At 44.3% G+C, this 21,341-nt stretch overlaps 1 protein-coding gene across 1 annotated transcript in view; it reads left to right on the top strand.

The window, feature by feature from the left end:
* The first annotated feature begins 1,269 nt into the window (after positions 1-1,269).
* Positions 1,270-21,341, top strand: part of RPN1 (ribophorin I) — a 30,497-nt gene continuing 10,425 nt past the window's right edge. Inside the window, exons 1-5 of the mRNA XM_003279897.4 lie at positions 1,270-1,635; positions 5,964-6,028; positions 13,284-13,590; positions 19,388-19,597; positions 21,099-21,291. Coding sequence (XP_003279945.2) covers positions 1,375-1,635; positions 5,964-6,028; positions 13,284-13,590; positions 19,388-19,597; positions 21,099-21,291 — 1,036 coding nt within the window. The 5' untranslated portion in view covers positions 1,270-1,374. The remainder of the gene's footprint in view (positions 1,636-5,963; positions 6,029-13,283; positions 13,591-19,387; positions 19,598-21,098; positions 21,292-21,341) is intronic.

Raw genomic sequence — 21,341 nt, 5'->3', positions numbered from 1 at the left:
TTTTGGGGTCAGGATCCAGACCCCTTTCCTGTAACACAGGCACTTGTCACCAGGCCCGGCTAATTTTTGATTTTTTGTAGAGATGGGGTTTCACCCTGTTGCCCAGGCTGGTTTTGAACTCCTTGGCTCAAGGGATCCTCCCTACTCGGCCTCCCAAAGTGCTGGGATTGGTGGCATGAGCCACTGTGCCCAGCCTTGTCTAATATTTATGACTAGATTGAGGTAATGGATTTTCAATAATTTTGTGGCAATATCACAGAAGTGATGTGCCTTTCTCAATGGATCCTATAAGTAGATACCTAATGTTACTATATTTTATACGTGGTGATGTTAACTTTGATCACTTGTTTAAAGTGGTGCCTGCCAGGATTCTCCACTGTAAACTATTTTTTCCTTTGTAATTACTAAACATTTTATTTTTATTTTTTTATTTCCTTTTGAGAGGAGTCTCGCTCAGTCACCCAGGCTGGAGTGCAGTGGCACGATTTTGGCTCACTGCAACTCCTGCCTCCCAGGTTCAAATGATTCTGGTGCCTCAGCCTCCGGAGTAGCTGGGATTGCAGGCGCGCGTCACCACACCCGGCTAATTTTTTTTTTTTTCTTTTTGAGGCGGAGTCTCACCCTGTCACCTAGGCTGGAGTGCAATGGTGCGATCTTGGCTCACTGCAACATCCGCCTCCCGGTTTCAAGCGATTCTCCTGCCTCAGCCTCCCTGAGTAGCTGGAATTACAGGCGCCCGCCACCACGCCAGGCTAATTTTTTGTATCTTTAGTACAGACGGGGTTTCACCATGTTGGCCAGGCTGGTCTCGAACTCCTGACCTCAGGTGATCCGCCCGCCTCGGCCTCCCAAAGTGCTGGGATTCAGGAGTGAGCCACCGTGCCTGGCCTAATTACTAAACATTTTAGTAGAGATGTTTTGAAACTTTGCATATATCCTGTTTCGGCTTCAAGTTCTGCCTACTAATTTTAGCATCCATCGGTGGATGCTGTAGAAGGCCAACTTTTACTTTCTCAGTCTGAGCAAAATTTCACTGTTTTAAGGAGCAAAACGAGCAGAATTATTGGACAGGAAGAATGGTAGGAGAGAGTAGAGACCTAGGCAAGGGCCGCTCCTGTAAAAATTAGGTAAGTGAAATCTAATAATAATAAGCACATTCGCACTACGAACAGAAGGATACCCCGGCAGCTCTGAGAGGGGTTTGCAATCAGGCGCCGGGTCGGCTTCCCGGTTGCCCCGGAGACAGGGTCCTTCCTTGTTCGGCGCCGCCATCTTGTGTCGCCAGCCCTTGCCCAATGAGCGGCTGCTCAGTGGCGGGAGGGCGGGCTACCGCGGCCGGGCTCTGCCCGTCTTGGCGCTCTGCTTTTCCCGGTCATGGAGGCGCCAGCCGCCCGCTTGTTTCTGCTCCTGTTGCTCGGGTCTCGAGCCCTGGCGCCGGTCAGCGCCTCCTCTGAGGCACCGCCGCTGATCAACGAGGACGTGAAGCGCACGGTGGACCTAAGCAGCCACCTGGCTAAGGTGACGGCCGAAGTGGTCCTGGCGCACCTGGGCGGCGGCTCCACGTCCCGAGCTACCTCTTTCCTTCTGGCTTTGGAGCCTGAGCTCGAGGCCCGGCTGGCGCACCTGGGCGTGCAGGTGAGTGTGGGCGACCCCTCGCCGCCGCTCCCGGGGCCTTTCCCGCCTCCCTTCCTGGCGGTCCCCGGACTCCGCCCGCGCCCCTCTAGGCGTCAGGAAATGCGGAGACCCGGGCGGCGGGCGGGGCGCAGGGGGTCCGTGGGATTGCCTCGGGGCCCGCGAAGAGTTCCGGTGGCCAGGGGCCCCGGCGCCTCCGCTGCCCGTGCGCGCCCGCCGTCCTGCCTGGGCCACGTCAGCACTGGCCTGCCCCCGCGCGGGTCGTTGCTCACGTGGGCAGCTGCTGGGATCCGCGGCCGACCCGCCTCGGAGCTTACCCCTGTTTGGGCCATTCTCGGCACTGCTCGGGCGACCTCCGGCCGATAGAACGCACCTCCCTTCCACAAGGCGGGCGCGGCAGCCCCTCGGCCCCGTGCCAGCGGGCGCCAGACTTCATTTCTTACGGCCCGACGCGGTGGCGCAAGTAGAGGACAAATAAATTAATTAAAGTGAATTTCATTCTCTTGATTCAGTACCTGGTCCGTTGTAGGTGCTTCTTTCTAGATATAGAGAGCCATCAGAAATGTAACAGGTTTCGCATTTTTAAGTTGGTAATCACTTGAAATCCCTATTAATGTGACGCATTTCTTAAGGTTGCTAATGAACTCTTTCTAAATGTTAACTCTTCTTAAAGTTAGTTTTAAAACTTCTGCACTTAATATAAGTTCTCTTATGCTGTACAGAAAAGGAAAGTCCAATTTTCTCCCTTCCCCCTACTGCTTCTCATTCTTACACCTCGGCAGTAAATGGCTGTGTTTGGCTTAAATGTTTCCAGGTATTTCAGTGATCACCAAAGAAAATGTTGGGTTTGGGAATATACATACACAGAGGTTTGGTTTTTATTACTATTGTTGTTAAACAATTTCATTAAATGATTACCTAATTATTTGTTGAGAGAATAGTCATTATAGTGTCACATTTCTTCTAAGCACACTTCGTTCTGACTGAATATGGAGCTATAAAGCTGGGTTTATAGAGATTACGTTTCTGAAATGACTCCTATTTTCTTTCATGCCTTGTCCATGATGAAATAAAGTTTTACTCAAAGGATTGTGGAAAGATAGATCAAAACTTCATGTAAATTTGCCTTGCCACCTTTGAATGTCTTGAATGTTAAATCCCGTTCTTTATAGAAGCCAGTTATGATTTAATGAGCTTGTTACAGTATAAGTGGACCACAGCAGGAGCTCAGCTATCCTGCCATCATGCCTGCGAGCTAGGTTAATGTACTTATTTTATCTTGTTTTTATTTTTTCTCCCAACTTTATTGAGGTATAATTGGTATACAAAAAACTATTATTAATATATTCAAAATACGTATACACTGGTGTAACCATTACCACCATCCGGGTAATAAACATATCTGTCACCTCCAGAAGTTTCCTTTTGTCCTTTGTTTGTTTCTGTGGTAAGATACTTTCTTACTGGGACTCTACTGTGTATCAGATATTATGGTGGGTATTTTAAATATATTCTCATTTAGCCCTCATAGCAACCATTTAAGGTATAAGTCCTCATATAGCAGGCAAAGAAGCTGTAGTCTGTCAGGTTAAGTTATTTAGCCCCCTACATGCGGTCTTACAGTGCAGAGTAAGTCAGGGCTCCAGCTTATTCCATAATTTGTGTGTTCTCACACTGTATAATGTTGCCTTTTCTGGCTTTTATGGCTGTGAGATAGGATTGTATTGGGTATAAGACTTGCAGTCACATCAACAGATTTATTTAAAATCATTTTCAATTTTGTAGTCCAAGACACTAGTTAAATGGATATATGTGCTATTTTGTACTCCTATCCCCGTGGGAAACAACTGGATGATAAACTTAACAAGGAGATGTATATTTTCCAACAGTTGTGTTGGAAACTGATGAGGTTGCTGAAATGTTTTTCAGTGCGTTCTTTTCTTTTTCTTTTTTTTTTTGAGGCAGAGTTTCACTCTCGTTGCCCAGGCTGGAGTGCAATGGCGCGCCATCTTGGCTCATTGCAACCTTTGCCTCCTGGGTTCAAGTGATTCTCCTCTCTCTCCTCTGGAGTAACTGGGATTACAGACACATGCCACCATGCCCGGTTAATTTTTGTATTTTTTTTTGATATGGAGTCTTGCTGTGTCCCCAGGCTGGAGTGTGGTGGCGCAGTCTCAGCTCACTGCAACCTCTGCCTCCCAGGTTCAAGCGATTCTCCTGCCTCAGACTCCGGAGTAGCTGGGACTACAGGCGTGTGCTACCACGCCCAGCTAATTGTTGTATTTTTTTTCGTAGAGACAGGGTTTCACGCATGTTGGCCAGGATGGTCTTGATCTCTTGACCTCGTGATCCGCCCACCTCGGCCTCCCAAAGTGCTGGGATTACAGGTGTGAGCCACTGCGCCCGGCCAATTTTTGTATTTTTAGTAGAGACCAGGTTTCATCATATTGGTCAGGCTGGTCTTGAACTCCTGACCTCAGGTGATCTACCTGCCTCGGCCTCCCAAAGTGCTGGGATTGCAGGCGTGAGCCACCGTTCCTGGCCTTCAGTGGGTTATTTTCAAACCCTTGTAGAATTTTAGGAGCTTAGCAGAAGGGACCATGGTGGTTATTGACTAGGAGCCAGTGGTTCCTTCTCTTTTTACCGCCAAGGACCCATCTAATGATTTTTCCTCTCTTTTGGATCCTGTATCTGAAATATTTTGGCATGCTAATATTTTATTAAGTAACTCTATTTTTCAATAAACCAATTAAGTCTGTATAACTGAACACAATGAGAGTTCCTGATACACACACATATACTAGAATGTTCCTTTTTTTTTTTTTTTGAGGCAAGTTCTCGATCTGTTCCCCAGGGTAGAGCACAGTGGCCCAGTCAGAGCTCACTGCAGCCTCAAATTTCTGGGCTCAAGGGATCCTCCCACCTAGCCTCCTGAGTAGCTAGGACTACATGTGTGCACCACTACGCCTGGCTAATTAAGAGCAATTTTTTGTTTTTTCAGAGATGGGGTCTTGCTGTGTTGCCCAGGCTGGTCTTCAACACCTAGCCTCAAGCAGTCCTCCCAAAGTGTTGGGATTACAGGTGTGAGCCACTGCACTTGGCCTGGCTGGAATATTCCCACTGTGATAAGTTTCTAGTCAAAGTAATGAAACTTGTTGTTTGTATTAGACTGTACAGCTTTATTGAGGATGATTGTATGATTGTTTTTAGGCTTTTTGATATATTTTAAAAGTTTGCCAATACAGCTTTTTGTATCTTGCTGGGAATCACTACTTCAGTCCTAAAAGATAGTCTAATTTTTGTTTTTTTCAGTTGAGGGTGGGTTGGCAGAGAGATCAGTGGGATATGTATAGCCTTCTCCCTTGCAGTCTGCTCCACAGTCTTCTGATTGGAGATAACTACTCTTTCTCAGAAAACCCCTGCAGCCTGCTGGAGTGAACATCCTTTTCCTGGTTACATATCTTGTTGCTGTGAGGGTACCCCAAACAGTGGTCATTGGCTCCTCCCCAAGGGGTTTTTACCACTGTTAACCATTTTTTATTTTTTTTTTTGAGAGGAAGTCTCACTCTGTCGCCCAGGCTGGAGTGCAGTGGCACGATCTCAGCTCACTGCAACCTCTGCCTCCCAGGTTCAAGTGATTCTTTTGCCTCAGCCTTCCGAGTAGCTGGGCTTACAGGTGCCCGCCACCACACCCAGCTAATTTTTTTATTTTTAGTAGAGATGGGGTTTCACCGTGTTGGTCAGGCTGCTCTCAAACTCCTGACCTCAGGTGATCTGCCCGCCTTGGCCTCTCAAAGTGCTGGGATTACAGGTGTGAGCCACCGCGCCCGGCAAACTTTTTTTTTTATGAGGTGGAGTTTCACTCTTGTCGCCCAGGCTGGAGTGCAGTGGCATGGTCACGGCTCACTGCAACCTCCGCCTCCTGGGTTCAAGCAATTTTGCCTCAGCCTCCCGAGTAGCTGGGATTACAGGCATGTGCCACCATGCCTAGCTAATTTGTATTTTTAGTAGAGAAGGGGTTTCTCCATGTTGGTCAGGCTGGCCTCGAACTCCTGACCTCAGGTATCTGTCTGCCTTGGCCTCCCAAAGTGCTGGGATTATGGGTGTGAGCCACTGTGCCTGGCCATATGCCACTTTGTAAAAGTAAGTCTTTGACAATATTCTTGTGTTTCAGAGAAAAAAAAATTGTTACTGAAAAGAAAATTCAATCTCTAAAAAGTTCTGGTAGTTTGACTGCTTTAATGGGGATGTTCTAAGGCATCTGGTTAATTATTGACTCAAAATTTAGAAGCCAAAAGACATGAATAATAAACTGTCTTTTTCTGTTGTAGGTAAAGGGAGAAGATGAGGAAGAGAACAATTTGGAAGTACGTGAAACCAAAATTAAGGGTAAAAGGTAAGCTGAAAAACAATATACCTTGTCTCTTGTTAAAGGTTATGTCAGGGTTGGGATCATATGGGATCATAAACTAGGAGAGTTGCTTAGGAAGTGCCTGCTGTCTTATAGGTTTTTTTTTTTTTTTATTTTGGTAGAGAGGAGGTCTAGCTATGTTGCCCAGGCTGGTCTTGAACTCCTGAGCTCAAGCCATCCTCCTACCTTGGCCTCTCAAAGTGCTGGGATTACAGGTGTGAACCACTGCATCTGTCTTAGAGGTTTTTTTTTTTTTCTTGAGACAGGGTCTGTTGCCCAGGCTGCATTAGTATGGTGCCATGTTGACTCACTGCAACCTCCACCTCCAGGGCTCAAACCATCCTTCTCTCTCAGCCTCCCAAATAGCTGGGACTAGACGTGTGTACCACCACACTCGGCCAATATGTGTGTATGTGTATGTATGTATTTTTAGTAGACACTGGGTTTTGCCATGTCACCCAGGCTGGTCTTGAACTCCTGGCCTCAAGCAGTTCTTTACCTCCCAGAGTCCTAGGATTATAGGCATGAGTCCATTACGCCCCACCAAGGATGTTTTAATTAATGTATGTGATAATAAGCAACATGCTGTAATACATTCTGAACTCATTTATGACTTCTTGTTACTAATGCTGAAATTGGATTCCCCTAAGCAGTGGCAGTTTGTTTCATAGGAAGAAAGTAGTTACTTTCCATATCAGATCAGTTCTCCCTCCTGGTCTCACAGAGCTTTATGGGAGAACTCCAAGCTGTTTGCCTCAGCAAGTATTCTCCTATCTATGGTTGGCTACCATTCTGCTTCCAAGGGGCAGACAACCTTCCCCCTGGATACCTCACCCCTAAGCCTTCAGGGCATTCAAAGTGGTAACTTCTTTGACGGCCTACTATGAAGGCTGGGTGGGGTTAAACTTGCATGGTTCTTTGCTTAGACCTCAGCACCTAGCGTGGAGCCTGGAACTTATTAATTATTATTATTATTATTTTTTGGAGACAGTCTCTGTTGCCCAGGCTGGAGTGCAGTGGTGCGATGGTTCAAGTGATTCTCCTGCCTCAGGCTCCCGAGTAGCTGGGATTAACAGGCGCGTGCCACCGTGCCCGGCTAATTTTTGTATTTTTTTTTTTTTTTTTTTTTTGAGACAGAGTTTCGCTCTTTTTGCCCGGGCTGGAGTGCAATGGCGCAATCTCGGCTCACTACAACCTCCTCCTCCCGGCTTCAAGTGATTCTCCTGCCTCAGCCTCCTGAGTAGCTGCGATTACAGGCATACGCCACCACACCTGGCTAATTTTTGTATTTTTAGTAGAGATGTGGTTTCACCATATTGGTCAGGCTGGTCTTGAACTCCTGACCTCAGGTGATCTGCCCGCCTCGGCCTCCCAAAATGCTGGGATTACAAGCGTGAGCCACCGTGCCCCACAAGTTTTGTATTTTTAGTAGAGACGGGTTTCCCCATGTTGGCCAGGCTGGTCTCGAACTTCTGACTTCAGGTGATCTGCCTGCCTCAGCCTCCCAAAGTGCTGGGATTACAGGCGTGAGCCACCACTCCTCGCCCCATAGTTTCAATTACTGTGTGATCCTACCTAATCTTTGTTTTTTTTTTTTTTTTGGAGATGGAGTCTTGCTCTCGTTGCCCAGACTGGAGTGCAGTGGCATGATCTCAGCTCACTGCAACCTCCGCCTCCTAGGTTCAAGCGATTCTCCTGTCTCAGGCTCCTGAGTAACTGGGATTATAGGTGTCCACTACCACACCTGGTGGTATGGTATGGTAAAAATACAATTAATTTTTGTATTTTTAGTAGAGATGGGATTTCTCCATATTGGCCAGGCTGTTTTCCAACTCCTGACCTCAGGTGATCTGCCCGTCTCGGCCTCCCAAAGTGCTGGGATTACAGGCGTGAGCCACTGCTCTTGGCCCTTTTTTCTTTTTTCTTTTTTTTTTTTGAGACGGAATTTCCCTCTTGTTGCCCAAGCTGAAGTGCAATGGCACGTGATTTCGGTTCACTGCAACCTCCGCCTCGGGGTTCAAGTGATTCTCCTGCCTCAGCCTCCCAAGTAGTTGGGATTACAGGTGCGTGCCACTACGCCCAGTTAATTTTTTGTAATTTTAGTAGAAATGGGGTTTCACCATGTTAGCCAGGCTGGTCTCGAACTCCTCAGGTGATGCACCTGCCTCGGCCTCCCAAAGTGTTGGGATTACAGGTGTGAGCCACTGCGCCTGATCCCTTTTTATTCTTGTATATGAGTATATCATAACCTTTCTTGTTTTCTTTTCTTTTCTTTTCTTTTTTTTTTTTTCTTGTGACATGGAGTCTCGGTCTGTGGCCCAGGCTGGAATGCAGTGGTGCGATCTTGGCTCACTGCAACCTCTGCCTCCCAGGCTCAAGCGATTCTACTGTCTCAGCCTCCCGAGTAGCTGGGATTACAGGTGTTCACCACCACGCCCAGCTAATTTTTTTGTATTTTTAGTAGAGAGAGGGTTTCACTATGTTGGCCAGGCTGGTTTTGAACTCCTGACCTCAGGTGATCCACCTGCCTTGGCCTCCCAGAGTGCTAGGATTACAGGTATCAGCCACTATGCCTGGCCACCTTTTTTGTTTTCTGTGTTATCTTCATAGTTGTCTTTCTTTGGTTGTTAAGTTTAATCCTTGATGAGTTCATGTACAGCAACATCCTCTCAGGAGCCACATTTTAATGTGTGGTGATTATCTTGATTTTTCTTGGTGATTATCTTGATTTTCCTCTGAGTGTTTGAAGTAGGCATCTCACCAGCCCCGAGGCTGTAAGATCTGAGTTAGCTTTAAATAAGTAGCTATTAAAATTGCTTTCTATTGCTTTAAGAGACTCCTCTCCCTCTCTCAGGCTGTCTGAGTACCCTGTCTGTGTTTATTGGCTCTAGCTGCTGGCTTGTAGCGTCTTGGATAGGCAAGGTAACTTAGTTATTAGGACTGTGGTTTTTGCATCTTTACTGTCTGGGATCAAATCCTAGCTCTGTTATGTTTACTAGCATTTTCCTCAGTTTCCCCATCAGTAAAATAATAGTGTTTACCTCATATGATCATGGCTAAGAGTCACTAAATTGGCCGGGCGCGGTGGCTCATGCCTGTAATCCCAGCACTTTGGGAGGCCGAGGCAGGCGGATCACCTGAGGTTGGGAGTTCGAGACCAGCCTGACCAACATGGAGAAACCCTGTCTCTACTAAAAATACAAAAAAGTTAGCCAGGAGTGGTGGTGCCTGCCTGGAACCCCAGCTACTCTGGAGGCTGAGGCAAGAGAACCACTTGAACCGGGAGGCAGAGGTTCCGGTGAGCCGAGATCACGCCATTGCCAGCCTGGGCAACAAAAGCAAAACTCCGTCTCAAAAAAAAAAAAAGATTCACTAAATTAATATATATAATGTACTTGGAGCCTTAGTAAGCACTTAATAAATTTTGAATTAATCACAAAGAAGGCTAAAGGAATGGAAGGAACATTTCAGGCAGAGATATCTGTAAAGATACAGAGGGTTGACATTTCATGGTGTGTTTAGTTAACTGGGCTTTCAGAGTGGCTCTTGCTCAGAGCAAGGTTAAGCTGTGTAGGGTGGGTTGAGTTCAGTTTAAGGACTGCTGTGTACCATTATTAAAGGCGTGGGCTTTATCCTTAAAGCCCACAGTTGGGAACATTAAAAATTTTTTTTTCATAGCATACCATTTTATTCATTTCTAGTTATATGTGCATACATTATATGAATTTGTCTCTTATCACCTCTTCCTGCCACAGAAACTGACCTATATGGGGTTTTCAGTAAATCAGTTTGAGTACATGAGTAAAAAACCAAGTCATTCACACAATGTTCTCCCATTAGATCCAGCTAGAGAAGAGCTACAGGAAAAAAAAAAAGACCTGCTCCATGTACGTCAGTTTAGACAGTTCTGTGTTGTCTAACTAGCCTTTTATTGATTGAAAAACCTTCATTAGCTGGTGCTTCCACATTTTGGTAAGAATTGATGTCCTAATGATCTTGGAGTGCTGAAAGGTTCTGATTTGTCTTCTGAATTATCAAAGCAAAATTAAATTATGTGGCAGCATTTAACAACTTGTAAAATGAATGTGGGAATGTTGATTTGAGATTGTGTAGATGGGCTGGGGGGAAGGAAGATTAGGAGATTAATAGGAAAGATGCAGTAGTCTAGGCACATGGTATTGGTTTGAATGGAGGAGGAGGCAAAGGAAAGAATGGGTTTGAGAGGAATTTCTAAGGCAGGATTGCCCAGATATTGGGGAGAGGGCAGAGTGAGGCATCAGAAAATGCCTGGGTTTCTAGCTTAGAGTTGATTAGATGGCAGTGGTATTAAGAGAGATCGAGAATTGGGATCACGAATGATAAGGTTTTGTTGAATTGCATGTGGGGTGGTCAGTGGAGCTGTCTAGTAAACATTTGAAAATTTGATTTTAGAATTCAGGACAGAGAGTGGGATGAGAAGCACATTTGGGACTTGAAACTAAGAATTGGATAAGACTGTCCTGAGGAGAAGATGCTGCTACTTATATTTTGAGTAGTGAATGTAACAGTTATAATATGAAATACAATGGTGTGACTGATAAAGACATGCAAGTTTAGTGTTCAATAAAGTCATATCAGGAAAAGTGATCCATGTTCTAACCTTTGAGGACAAACTCATTGGAGCTTATTAATCCAGTTTTTCACTAATGGTTTCTACATCTTCTAAAAATTGTTCTCCGGCTTAGAAAACTGATTCAGTTTAGAATTAGTACCCTGTGAATTTTAAGTTTCCAGGCCATCTGTTTTTCTTCCCCCCCCCCCCCCTTTTTTTTTTTTAAGATGTATTCTCGCTCCGTTGCCCAGGCTGGAGTGCAGTGGCGCGATCTTGGCTCACTGCAACCTCCGCCTCCTGGGTTCAAGCAATTCTGTCTCAGCCTCCGAGTATCTGGGACTCCAGGCGCCTGCCACCACGCCCGGCTAATTTTTGTACTTTTAGTAGAGACAGGGTTTCACCTAGTTGGTAAGGCTGGTCAGCCGTCTGTTTTTCTTTAAAATATTAGTAGCTTTATTTTTTTCTTGATACGAGGATGAAACAAGCTCCTTATAAGACAAATTAGGGCCTGGTGCAGTGGCTCATGCCTGTAATTCCAGCACTTTGGGAGCCTGAGGTGGGTGTATCACCTGAGGTCAGGAGTTCCAGACCATCCTGGCCAACGTGGCGAAATCCCCTCTGCACTAACACAAAAAATAGATGGGCGTGGTGGCGGATGCCTGTAATCCCAGCTACTGGGGAGGCTCAGGTAGGAGAATCACTTGAACCCAGCAGGCAGAGGTTGCAGTGAGCCAAGATTGTGCCATTTCACTCCAGCCTGGGCTACAAGAGTAAGACTCCGTCTCAAAAAAATAAAAATAAAATAAATAAAATAAAACAAATTGGAAAAGACAAACTAAAGCCTATTCTACAACCTTGAGACAGTTACCATTAACATTTTGTTGAACATTCCTTGAAATACTATTCTTTACATTCATTCATATATATATATAATTTTTTTTTTTTTTTTTTTTTTTTTGAGACGGAATCTTGCTCTGTCGCCCAGGCTAGAGTGCAGTGGCATGATCTCGGCTCACTGCAAGCTCCGCCTCCCGGGTTCACACCATTCTCCTGCCCCAGCCTCCTGAGTAGCTGGGACTACAGGTGCCCGCCACAACGCCCGGCTAATTTTTTTTGTATTTTTAGTAGACATGGGCTTTCACTCTGTTAGCCAGGATGGTCTTGATCTTCTGACCTCGTGATCTGCCCATCTCGGCCTCCCAAAGTGCTGGGATTACAGGCGTAAGCCACCCCCCGACCGGGCCTATATATGTTTTTAAATGGAGTTATTCTTGGTCATTTGTAAACAGATTTTTGTTATTTACGTTATACATGGACATCTTCCCATGTTAATATAGATATGTAGGTTAGCCGTATTTCTTTTTTTTTTTTTTTGGAGATGGAGTCTCGCTCTGTCACCCAGCCTGGAGTGCAGTGGCACGATCTTGGCTCACTGCAAGCTCTGCCTCCTGGGTTCACGCCATTCTCCTGCCTCAGCCTCTCCGAGTAGCTGGGACTACAGGTGCCCGCCACCACGCCTGGCTAATTTTTTGTATTTTTAGTAGAGACGGGGTTTCACCGTGGTCTCGATCTCCTGACCTTGTGATCCGCCCGCCTCGGCCTCCCAAAGTGCTGGGATTACAAGCGTGAGCCACCGCGCCCGGCCAGGTTAGCCATATTTCTAATGACTGCCAATATTCTATTGTGTGAAGCCATATTTCTAATGACTGCCAATATTCTATTGTGTGAAGCCATATTTCTAATGACTGCCAATATTCTGTTGTGTGGTTCTATTAAAATTTTTTTTTGAAATGGAGTCTCTCTCTGTCACCCAGGCTGGAGTGTAGTGGCACTATCTTGGCTCACTGTAGCCTCTGCCTCCCGGGTTCAAGTGATCCTCCCACTTCAGCCTCCCAAGTAGCTGGGACTACAGGTGTGCACCACCACGCCCAGCTAATTTTTGTATTTTTAACAGAGACAGAGTTTTGCCATGTTGGCCAGGCTGGTCTGGAACTCCTGACCTCAGGTGATCCACCTGACTTGGCCTCCCAAAGTGCTGGGATTACAGGCATGAGCCACTGCACCCAGCCAAGAGATCACCTTTAATATAATAATTTAAGTCTTTTATTAACCGGACATGGTGGCGGGTGCCTGTAGTCCCAGCTATTCGGGAGGCTGAGGCAATAGAATCTCTTGAACCTGGGAGGTGGAGGTTGCAGTGAGCTGAGATCGTGCCATTGCACTCCAGCCTGGGCGACAGAGCAAGACTCCATCTCAAAAAAAGAAAAAAAAATAATTTAAGTCTTCTAAGACAGATATCTAGCTGTTTCTCTCAGGGCTGTTTATAAATAGCAAGAGTGTAAAACAGTGTAAATGTTCAACAATGGAACAAAAGTTAAAAACTTTCTAATAGGTAATTCCAGCTACTCAGGAGGTTGAGACAGGAGAATCGCTTGAACCCAAGAGGTGGAGGTTGCGGTGAGCCGAGATCGCACCATTGCACTCCAGCCTGAGTGATAGAGTGAGACTGCATCTCAAAAAGGAAAAGGTCATCTCTTAAAGATAATTGCTTTTGTCTTTGGTTCAAAATTTTGTTGTGACTTTGAACTGCTACTACTGTTTTCAGTATCCTCAGTCTCTCTTACTTCTCTTGCCTTGTTCTTCCTTTAGTGGGAGATTCTTCACAGTCAAGCTCCCAGTTGCTCTTGATCCTGGGGCCAAGATTTCAGTCATTGTGGAAACAGTCTACACCCATGTGCTTCAGCCGTATCCAACCCAGATCACCCAGTCAGAGAAACAGTTTGTGGTGTTTGAGGGGAACCATTATTTCTACTCTCCCTATCCAACGAAGACACAAACCATGCGTGTGAAACTTGCCTCTCGAAATGTGGAGAGCTACACCAAGCTGGGGAACCCCACACGCTCCGAGGACCTACTGGATTATGGGCCTTTCAGAGATGTCCCTGCCTATAGTCAGGTAAGCTCAGGTGGAGTCCAGCCCATCCCTGTATGCTTCAGAGAATGTCTTGCAGAGTGACTACTGGTTGATAGGCTTGGGTGGTGTGGGGTGGATGAAATCTGCAGTCATTTCTAAGGTCACCCCAAAAGTATTTAACAAACTGCAGTGAAATGACTCCATGGGGGTCTTGTTTCTTCTTTGGGGATCACAGGTAGAGGCTGGGGGTAGCATTTGGAGAGGTGGAATGGGTGTTGGGGGAGATGGAAGCAAGGTATTCCACGCAGAGGCAGTAAGAGGGACAAAGGCCTTGAGATGGTGTGGCTGGGCAGATACTGGGGTAGCAAAGCTCTTGGAGTGGTTGAGGGCCTTCCTTGAATGTTGGGCCTCAGTTGGAACTTGAAGAGAGAGGGAGCAATTAAGGCTTACAAAGATTTTGTTACTATGGCAAATTGCAAACATGCCAAAGTACAAAGACTAGTATAAACTCCTACACAGGTCACTTAGATTCAGTGGTTATCAGGTTACCATAATTAACCTACCTCTTTTTTTCTTTGGTGGAGTACTTAACAAAATTTTTTTTTTTTAAGAGACAGGATCCTGCTCTGTTGCCCAGCCTGGAGTACAGTGGCATAATCATAGCTCACTGTAACCTCAAACTCCTGGGCTCAGTCCATCCTCCCAGCTCAGCCTCCCATGTAGCTGGAGTGACAGGTGTGCGTCACCATGCCCAGTTAATTTTTTATTTTTGTTGTAGAGACGGGATCTTTTTTGTATTTTTAGTAGACGGGGTTTCATCATGTTAGCCAGGATGGTCTCGATGTTCTGACCTCGTGATCCACCCGCCTCGGCCTCCCGAAGTGCTGGGATTACAGGCGTGAGCCACCGCGCCCGCCAGAGACGGGATCTTGCTTTGTTGCCTAGGCTAGTCTCAAACTGCTGGGCCCAAGTGATCTTCCTGCCTTGGTCTCCCAAAGTGCTGGGATTATAGGCATAAGCCATGGTCCCTGGCCTTTTTGCTAGAGGATTTTAAAGCAAATCTCAGCAGTTGTGTCTTTTTACCTACTTCCATACCATCTCTGAAAAATGTGGATATTTTAGACATTTAAGATTTCTTTGCACTGGGTGCAGTGGCTCATGCCTATAATCTTAGCAGTTTGGGAGGCCAATAGGGGAGGATTGTTTGTGCCCAGGAATTCAAGACCAGTCTGGGCAACATAGTGAGACCTCATTTTTACAAAAAATAATAAGCTGGGCATGGTGACACACTCCTGTAGTCTCAGCTACTTGGGAGGCTGAGGCGGGGGGATTACTTGAGCCCAAGAGGTTAATGCTGCAGTTAGCTATGATTGCACCACCCCACTCTAAAAAAAAGATTTCTTTGCATCTCTCTGTGTGTTTAGAACGTGTCACCAAGGATGTGCAATCAAAATACTTTGTTCTAATGCTTCTTGAAATAATTGTTGCTTTGTTTTTTTGTATTTTTGTATTTTTTTTTGTTGAGAAGGAGTCTTGATCTGTCATTCAGACTGGAGTGCAGTGGGGCGATCTTGGCTCACCGTAACCTCTGCCTCCTGGGTTCAAGCAATTCTCCTACTTCAGCCTCCCGAGTAGCTGGGATTACAGGTGCCCGCTACCACACCTGGCTAATTTTTGTATTTTTTGTAGAGACGGGGTTTCTCCATGTTGGCCAGGCTGGTCTTGAACTCCTGAGCTCAGGTGATCCGCCTGCCTCGGCCTCCCAAAGTGCTGGGATTACAGGTGTGAGTCACTGTGCCTATCCTGTTTTTTATGTTTCAAATGTCAGTTTGATACATAGATAGGGCTGTTCGTTTTGGGTTGTTTTAAACTTTTAAGAACTTTTTATTAATATAATTTTTTGAATGTGAAAACAACATGATTTCATAGTCAAAATTATAAATAACAAGTTATATGTAACAAAATTATATATAACAAGTTATATGTAACAAAATTATATATAACAAGTTATATGTAACAAAATTATGTATAACAAGTTATATGTAACAAAATATATATAACAAGTTATATGTAACAAAATTATATATAACAAGTTATATGTAACAAAATTATATAACAAGTTATATGTAACAAAATTATATGTAACAAGTTATATGTAACAAAATTATATATAACAAGTTATATGTAACAAAATTATATATAACAAGTTATATGTAACAAAATTATATATAACAAGTTAAAAGGCCAGGGGCATATATATATGTATATATGGCCTTATATATATAAGTGCACTTATATAAGATATATATATTTATATATATACACACACATATATATATATAAGGCCAGGTGTACCATTTTGTTTTTTATATATACATATATGTATGTGTGTGTGTGTGTGTGTGTGTGTATCACAAGTTATAGGGCCAGGCGCACTGGCTCACGCCTGTAATCCCCGTACTTTGGGAGGCTGAGATGGGCAGATCACTTGAAGCTAGGAATTCAAGACCAGTCTGGCCAACATGGTGAAACCCCATCTCTACTAAAAATACAAAAATTAGCTGGGTGTAGTTGCACTCAACTCTAGTCCCACCTACTAGGGAGGTTGAGGCACGAGAACTGTTTGAACCTAGGAGGTAGGGATTGCAGTAGCCAAGATTGTGCCACTGCACTCCAGCTTGGACAACAGAGCAAGACTCTGTCTCCAAAAAAAAAAAAAGTTATAGTCAGAGAATTCTTGCTTCCAATTCTCCCGTTCATTTGTTCTCCTTGGTAACCATTTATGTTAGCTTTTGGTTTATTCTTCTAGTGTTTCCTTCTAAATGTATGAGGATTTGTAGTAAACATACTCATATTCCTCCATGTCTCAAAACATAGCTCCCTATTTGTTGCACGGTGGGGTTGTTTTTGGGGAGAGAGAGGGTCTTTGTGCCTCCTGTTGTGGTTGCAGAGTGCCCAGGGCCCACGTGCCCACTGTGAAGATAACAGCCTTGCCACTCTGAGCTGTGCTTTCTCTAACTGCATGATTTCTTTTACTTACTTAAAACTGAGTGAGAGTTCATATTGGGACACTGATTTGATTTTCCTCTACGCAGGCTTTTAAAAATATAAATATTTTGGGTTTTCGACTTTCCTCCATTTTAAGTTAACAGAACGAACGTTCATGAGAGGCTGGGCGCGGTGGCTCAGGTCTGTAACCCTGACACTTTAGGAGGCCGAGGTTGTTGGATCATGAGGTCAGGAGTTGGAGACCAGCCTGGCCAACATGGTGAAACCCCGTCTCTACTAAAGATAAAAAAATTAGCCGAGCATGGTAGTGTGCATGTAATTCTAACTACTTGAGAGAACGAGGCAGGAAAATCACTTGAACCCGGGAGGTGGAAGTTGCAGTGAGCCGAGATCGCGCCATTGCACTCCAATCTGGATGACAGGGTGAGACTTTGTCTCAAAAAAAAAATGGTTCACGAGAGACCATGTGGCAAAAAAGAAGATTTGAGGTCAGTTCACAACCACTATCGACACTATGGACATTTTAGTACCTGAGTCGTTTCTAAGCATAGGGCTTTTAAATGTACGTATTATGTTTAATGTCATATTATGTATAAAGTATTGTGTAATACCTTTGCCACTTAGAATATTCTCTAAACATTTTACATATTACTACCTTTGTCAACCTTTTTTTTTTTTGAGACAGAGTCTTACTCTGTCGCCCAGGCTGGAGTGTAGTGGTGCAATCTCAGCTCACTGCAACGTCTGCTTCTTGAGTTTAAATGATTCTCCCACCTCAGCCTCCCCAGTAACTGGGACTTACAGGCATGTGCGACCACGCCTGGCTAATTTTTGTATTTTTTGGTAGAGATAGGGTTTCACCATGTTGGCCAGGCTGGTCTCAAACTCCTGACCTCAAGTGATCTACCCACTTTGGCCTCCACTTTGGCCTCCCAAAGTGCTGGGATTACAAGTATGAGCCACTGTGCCCGGCCAGCCAGTAAACATTTTTTTTTTTTTTTTTTTTTTTTTTTTTTTTTAGACAGTCTCACTCTGTTGCACAGGCTGTAGTGCAGTGGCACAATCTCGGCTCACTGCAGCCTCCACCTCCCGGGTTCAAGCGATTCTCCTGCCTCAGCCTCCTGAGTATCTGGGACTACAGGCGCCCACCACCATGCCTGGCTAATTTTTCTATTTTTAGTAGAGATGGGGTTTCACCATATTGGCCAGGCTGGTCTCAAAACTTCTGACCTTGTGATCTGCCCTCCTTGGCCTCCCAAAGTTTCACTGTGCCCAGCCTATAAACCGTTTTTAAGTGGCTAACTCATTGATTTGATGTCTTAGAGTTTATTTGCCAAGTTTCTATAGTTAAATCTTTTTTTTTCTATTTAATATTATAATGTACATCTCTGCATATTATACAAAAGTTATGTATTTTTTCATTCTCAGGATTTTCTGAAGTAATGTTTTTCAAATTGAAGGATATGAACATTTTAAAATCTCTTGCTGGTTTGGCACAGTGGCTCATGCTTGTAATCCCAGCACTTTGGGAGGTCAAGGTGGGTAGATTGCTCGAGACCAGCTTGGGCAACATGGTGAAATTCCATCTCTACAAAAAATACAAAAAATTAGCTGGGCGTGGTGGCATGCACCTGGAATCCCAGCCACTCATGGGGCTTGAGGTGGGAGGATTGAGGTTGAGACTGCATTGAGCCAAGATTGTGCCACTGTACTCCAGCCTGGGTGACAGAGTGAGACCGTTTATAATTAAAAAAAAAAAAAAGAAAAACCTCATGCTGTATTTTGCCCAGTAGTTTTTCAAAAGATTTAATCAATTTTTTAGGATTCTAGCATGTGAAACTGCTGGTTTCCCTATGCCCTTGCTTGTACTGGCATTAAATGCTATCAAATATGATTATGAGTGAATTGTACTTTTAAAAATCTAGTTATAGAATGAGTGAATAAACTAGCAAATAAACTAGCTGTAAGAGCTAACAAAATAGATCTTGTCCTTTTTCATGGACTTTTGGGAAGCAAGGTGTGTTGGGCCTTATTGAGAGGTAGTATTTACCACATAGAAGAGTGAAATCAGGCTGGGCACGATGGCTGGCTGGGCGCGGTGGCTCATGCCTGTAATCCCAGCACTTTGGTAGGCCAAGGTGGGCGGATCACCTGAGGTCAGGGGTTCGAGACCAGCTTAGCCAACATGGTGAAACCCCATCTCTACTAAAAATACAAAAATTAGCTAGATGTGGTGGTGCACGCCTGTAATCCCAGCTACTAGGGAGGCTGAGGCAGGAGAATCGCTTGAACCCAGGAGGCGGAGGTTGCAGTGAGCTGAGGTTGTACCATTGTACTCCAGCCTGGGTGACAGAGCAAGACTCCGTCTCAAAAAGAAAGAAAAAAAAGTGAAGTCAGAACTTAGCAGACCTTGTATTGCCACTTAGGTTTATGACCTTGAACAAGATATACTGGAAACTGCCAGGGCTTGAGATTTTTATTTGTCAAATGGGGATAAGTAGTTCTTATTTCATCATAGTGTCTTGAGAATGAAATGAGATAATGCACTTATTTAGAACTCTTACAAAACTGCCTAATACATACAATCAGCTCCAGACACATTATTTTTTTGTGTCCTATTTTTTGAATTAATAATATATCATGAACATTTATTCCCATGTGTTAGCAAGAAGTCCTAGTAAACATAATTTTAAAATGTTACATACGTTAGATACATCATAATTTATCCATTCTGTTGCTGATATATAGGTTGTCTCCAATCAATTTGATTTAAACTAATGGTGCTTTCTCTGTTGCCAAAACTTTGAACTATTTGTTTCCTTCCTTCCAGGATACTTTTAAAGTACATTATGAGAACAACAGCCCTTTCCTGACCATCACCAGCATGACCCGAGTCATTGAAGTCTCTCACTGGGGTAATATTGCTGTGGAAGAAAATGTGGACTTAAAGCACACAGGAGCTGTGCTTAAGGGGCCTTTCTCACGCTATGATTACCAGAGACAGCCAGATAGTGGAATATCCTCCATCCGTTCTTTTAAGGTATGGAATGTTCAACTTGGACATTGTGAGAAACGAGGACTTTATCATAGCTACCTATTCTTTGCTTTTTGAAACTAGCTGAATATTTAGGCAGTTGTTTAGGGTTGACTGATGTTCATCTTGTTGATTGGCAGTGTTAGAAACCAACAGAATCTTAAAAAATACCCCCCCATATATATAAATAAGCCATTTTCTTTTTTTTCTTTTAGACAGAGTCTCACTCTGCCACCCAGGCTGGAGCATAGTGGCGTAATCTCTGCTCATTGCAGCCTCTGCCTCCTGGGTTCAAGTGATTCTCCTGCCTCAAACTCCTGAGTAGCTGGGATTACACGCATGCACCACTACACCCGGCTAATTTTTGTATTTTTAGTAGAGACAGGGTTTCACCATGTTGGCCAGGCTGGTCTCGAACTCCTGGCCTCAAGTGATCCACCTGCCTTGGCCTCTCAAGGTGCTAGGATTACAGGTGTGAGCCACCACGCCCAGTCTAAACCATGTTTATTTATTTATTTTTTTTTGAGACAGAGTCTTGCTCTGTTGCCCAGGCTGGAGTGCAGTGGCACGATCTCGGCTCACGGCAAGCTCCGCCTCCCGGGTTCATGCCATTCTCATGCCTTAGCCTCCCGAGTAGCTGGGACTACAGGTGCCTGCCACCATGCCCAGCTAATTTTTTGTGTTTTTAGTAGAGATGGGGTTTCACCATGTTAGCCAGGATGGTCTCAATCTCCTGACCTTGTGATCCGCCCACCTCAGCCTCCCAAAGTGCTGGGATTACAGGCGTGAGCCACCGCGCCCGGCCTAAACCATATTTTTTAAATGAAAATTTGAATAGAAAAAGGAAAAGCATATTCATAGTACTGCACCACCCAAACACAGCTGACATTTTGATCTATTTCTTTGTTCTTTTGTAGTGCTTTTAAAAAACATTTTATCATATTGCATATACAGTTTTTAAATCTTTTTTGTCCCATAAATGAAATCTTATAAACTTTTTTTTTTTTACTTATGTATGATAGAAGGGGTCAGTATGTGAACAAAGGTATTATCCCTTCCTCTCATGATCAAAATACACTGACAGATTTGGAAGATACAATATAGAGTATCAGGTAGAAAAACCCTTTCTGTAACCGTACCATCTAGTAATTTGATGAAATTTCTTCTATCTTCTATCTTTAGTTTTCTTCTCTGCAAAATAACTTGCAAGATTGTTTTTACCTTTGTATTAAGTCTTCAGTGTTCACAAAGGTATTTGCATTTCCCTTAATTATTTACTGTTTAGAAGAATTTGGGTAGTTAGCACACTTGATTGAGAAGTCGACGCAATTTCTAGAAATTTTGAAACCTTTGTGGGAAAGTTAGACTTTTTTAGGTTATGTTTGGGGACTATTTTAATTAAGTAGTACCATGTGAGGCTCTTGGTGCAGGAAGTCTTCTGTGTTTAGGATCATTTCCTCTCAGCTGGTTCCTGGAGTTTTAGAAGGGCATATCCACTCTCTTGCAGACCATCCTTCCTGCTGCTGCCCAGGATGTTTATTACCGGGATGAGATTGGCAATGTTTCCACCAGCCACCTCCTTATTTTGGATGACTCTGTAGAGATGGAAATCCGGCCTCGCTTCCCTCTCTTTGGCGGGTGGAAGACCCATTACATCGTTGGCTACAACCTCCCAAGCTATGAGTACCTCTATAATTTGGGTCAGTCTTCAATAGTAAGGGAGAAACTAACCTTTTCTTTAATTTTGTGA

This window comes from Nomascus leucogenys, chromosome 21 (assembly GCF_006542625.1).
Source record: "Nomascus leucogenys isolate Asia chromosome 21, Asia_NLE_v1, whole genome shotgun sequence".
NCBI classification, from domain to species: domain Eukaryota; kingdom Metazoa; phylum Chordata; class Mammalia; order Primates; family Hylobatidae; genus Nomascus; species Nomascus leucogenys.
This window is presented reverse-complemented; position numbering and strand designations above follow the sequence as displayed.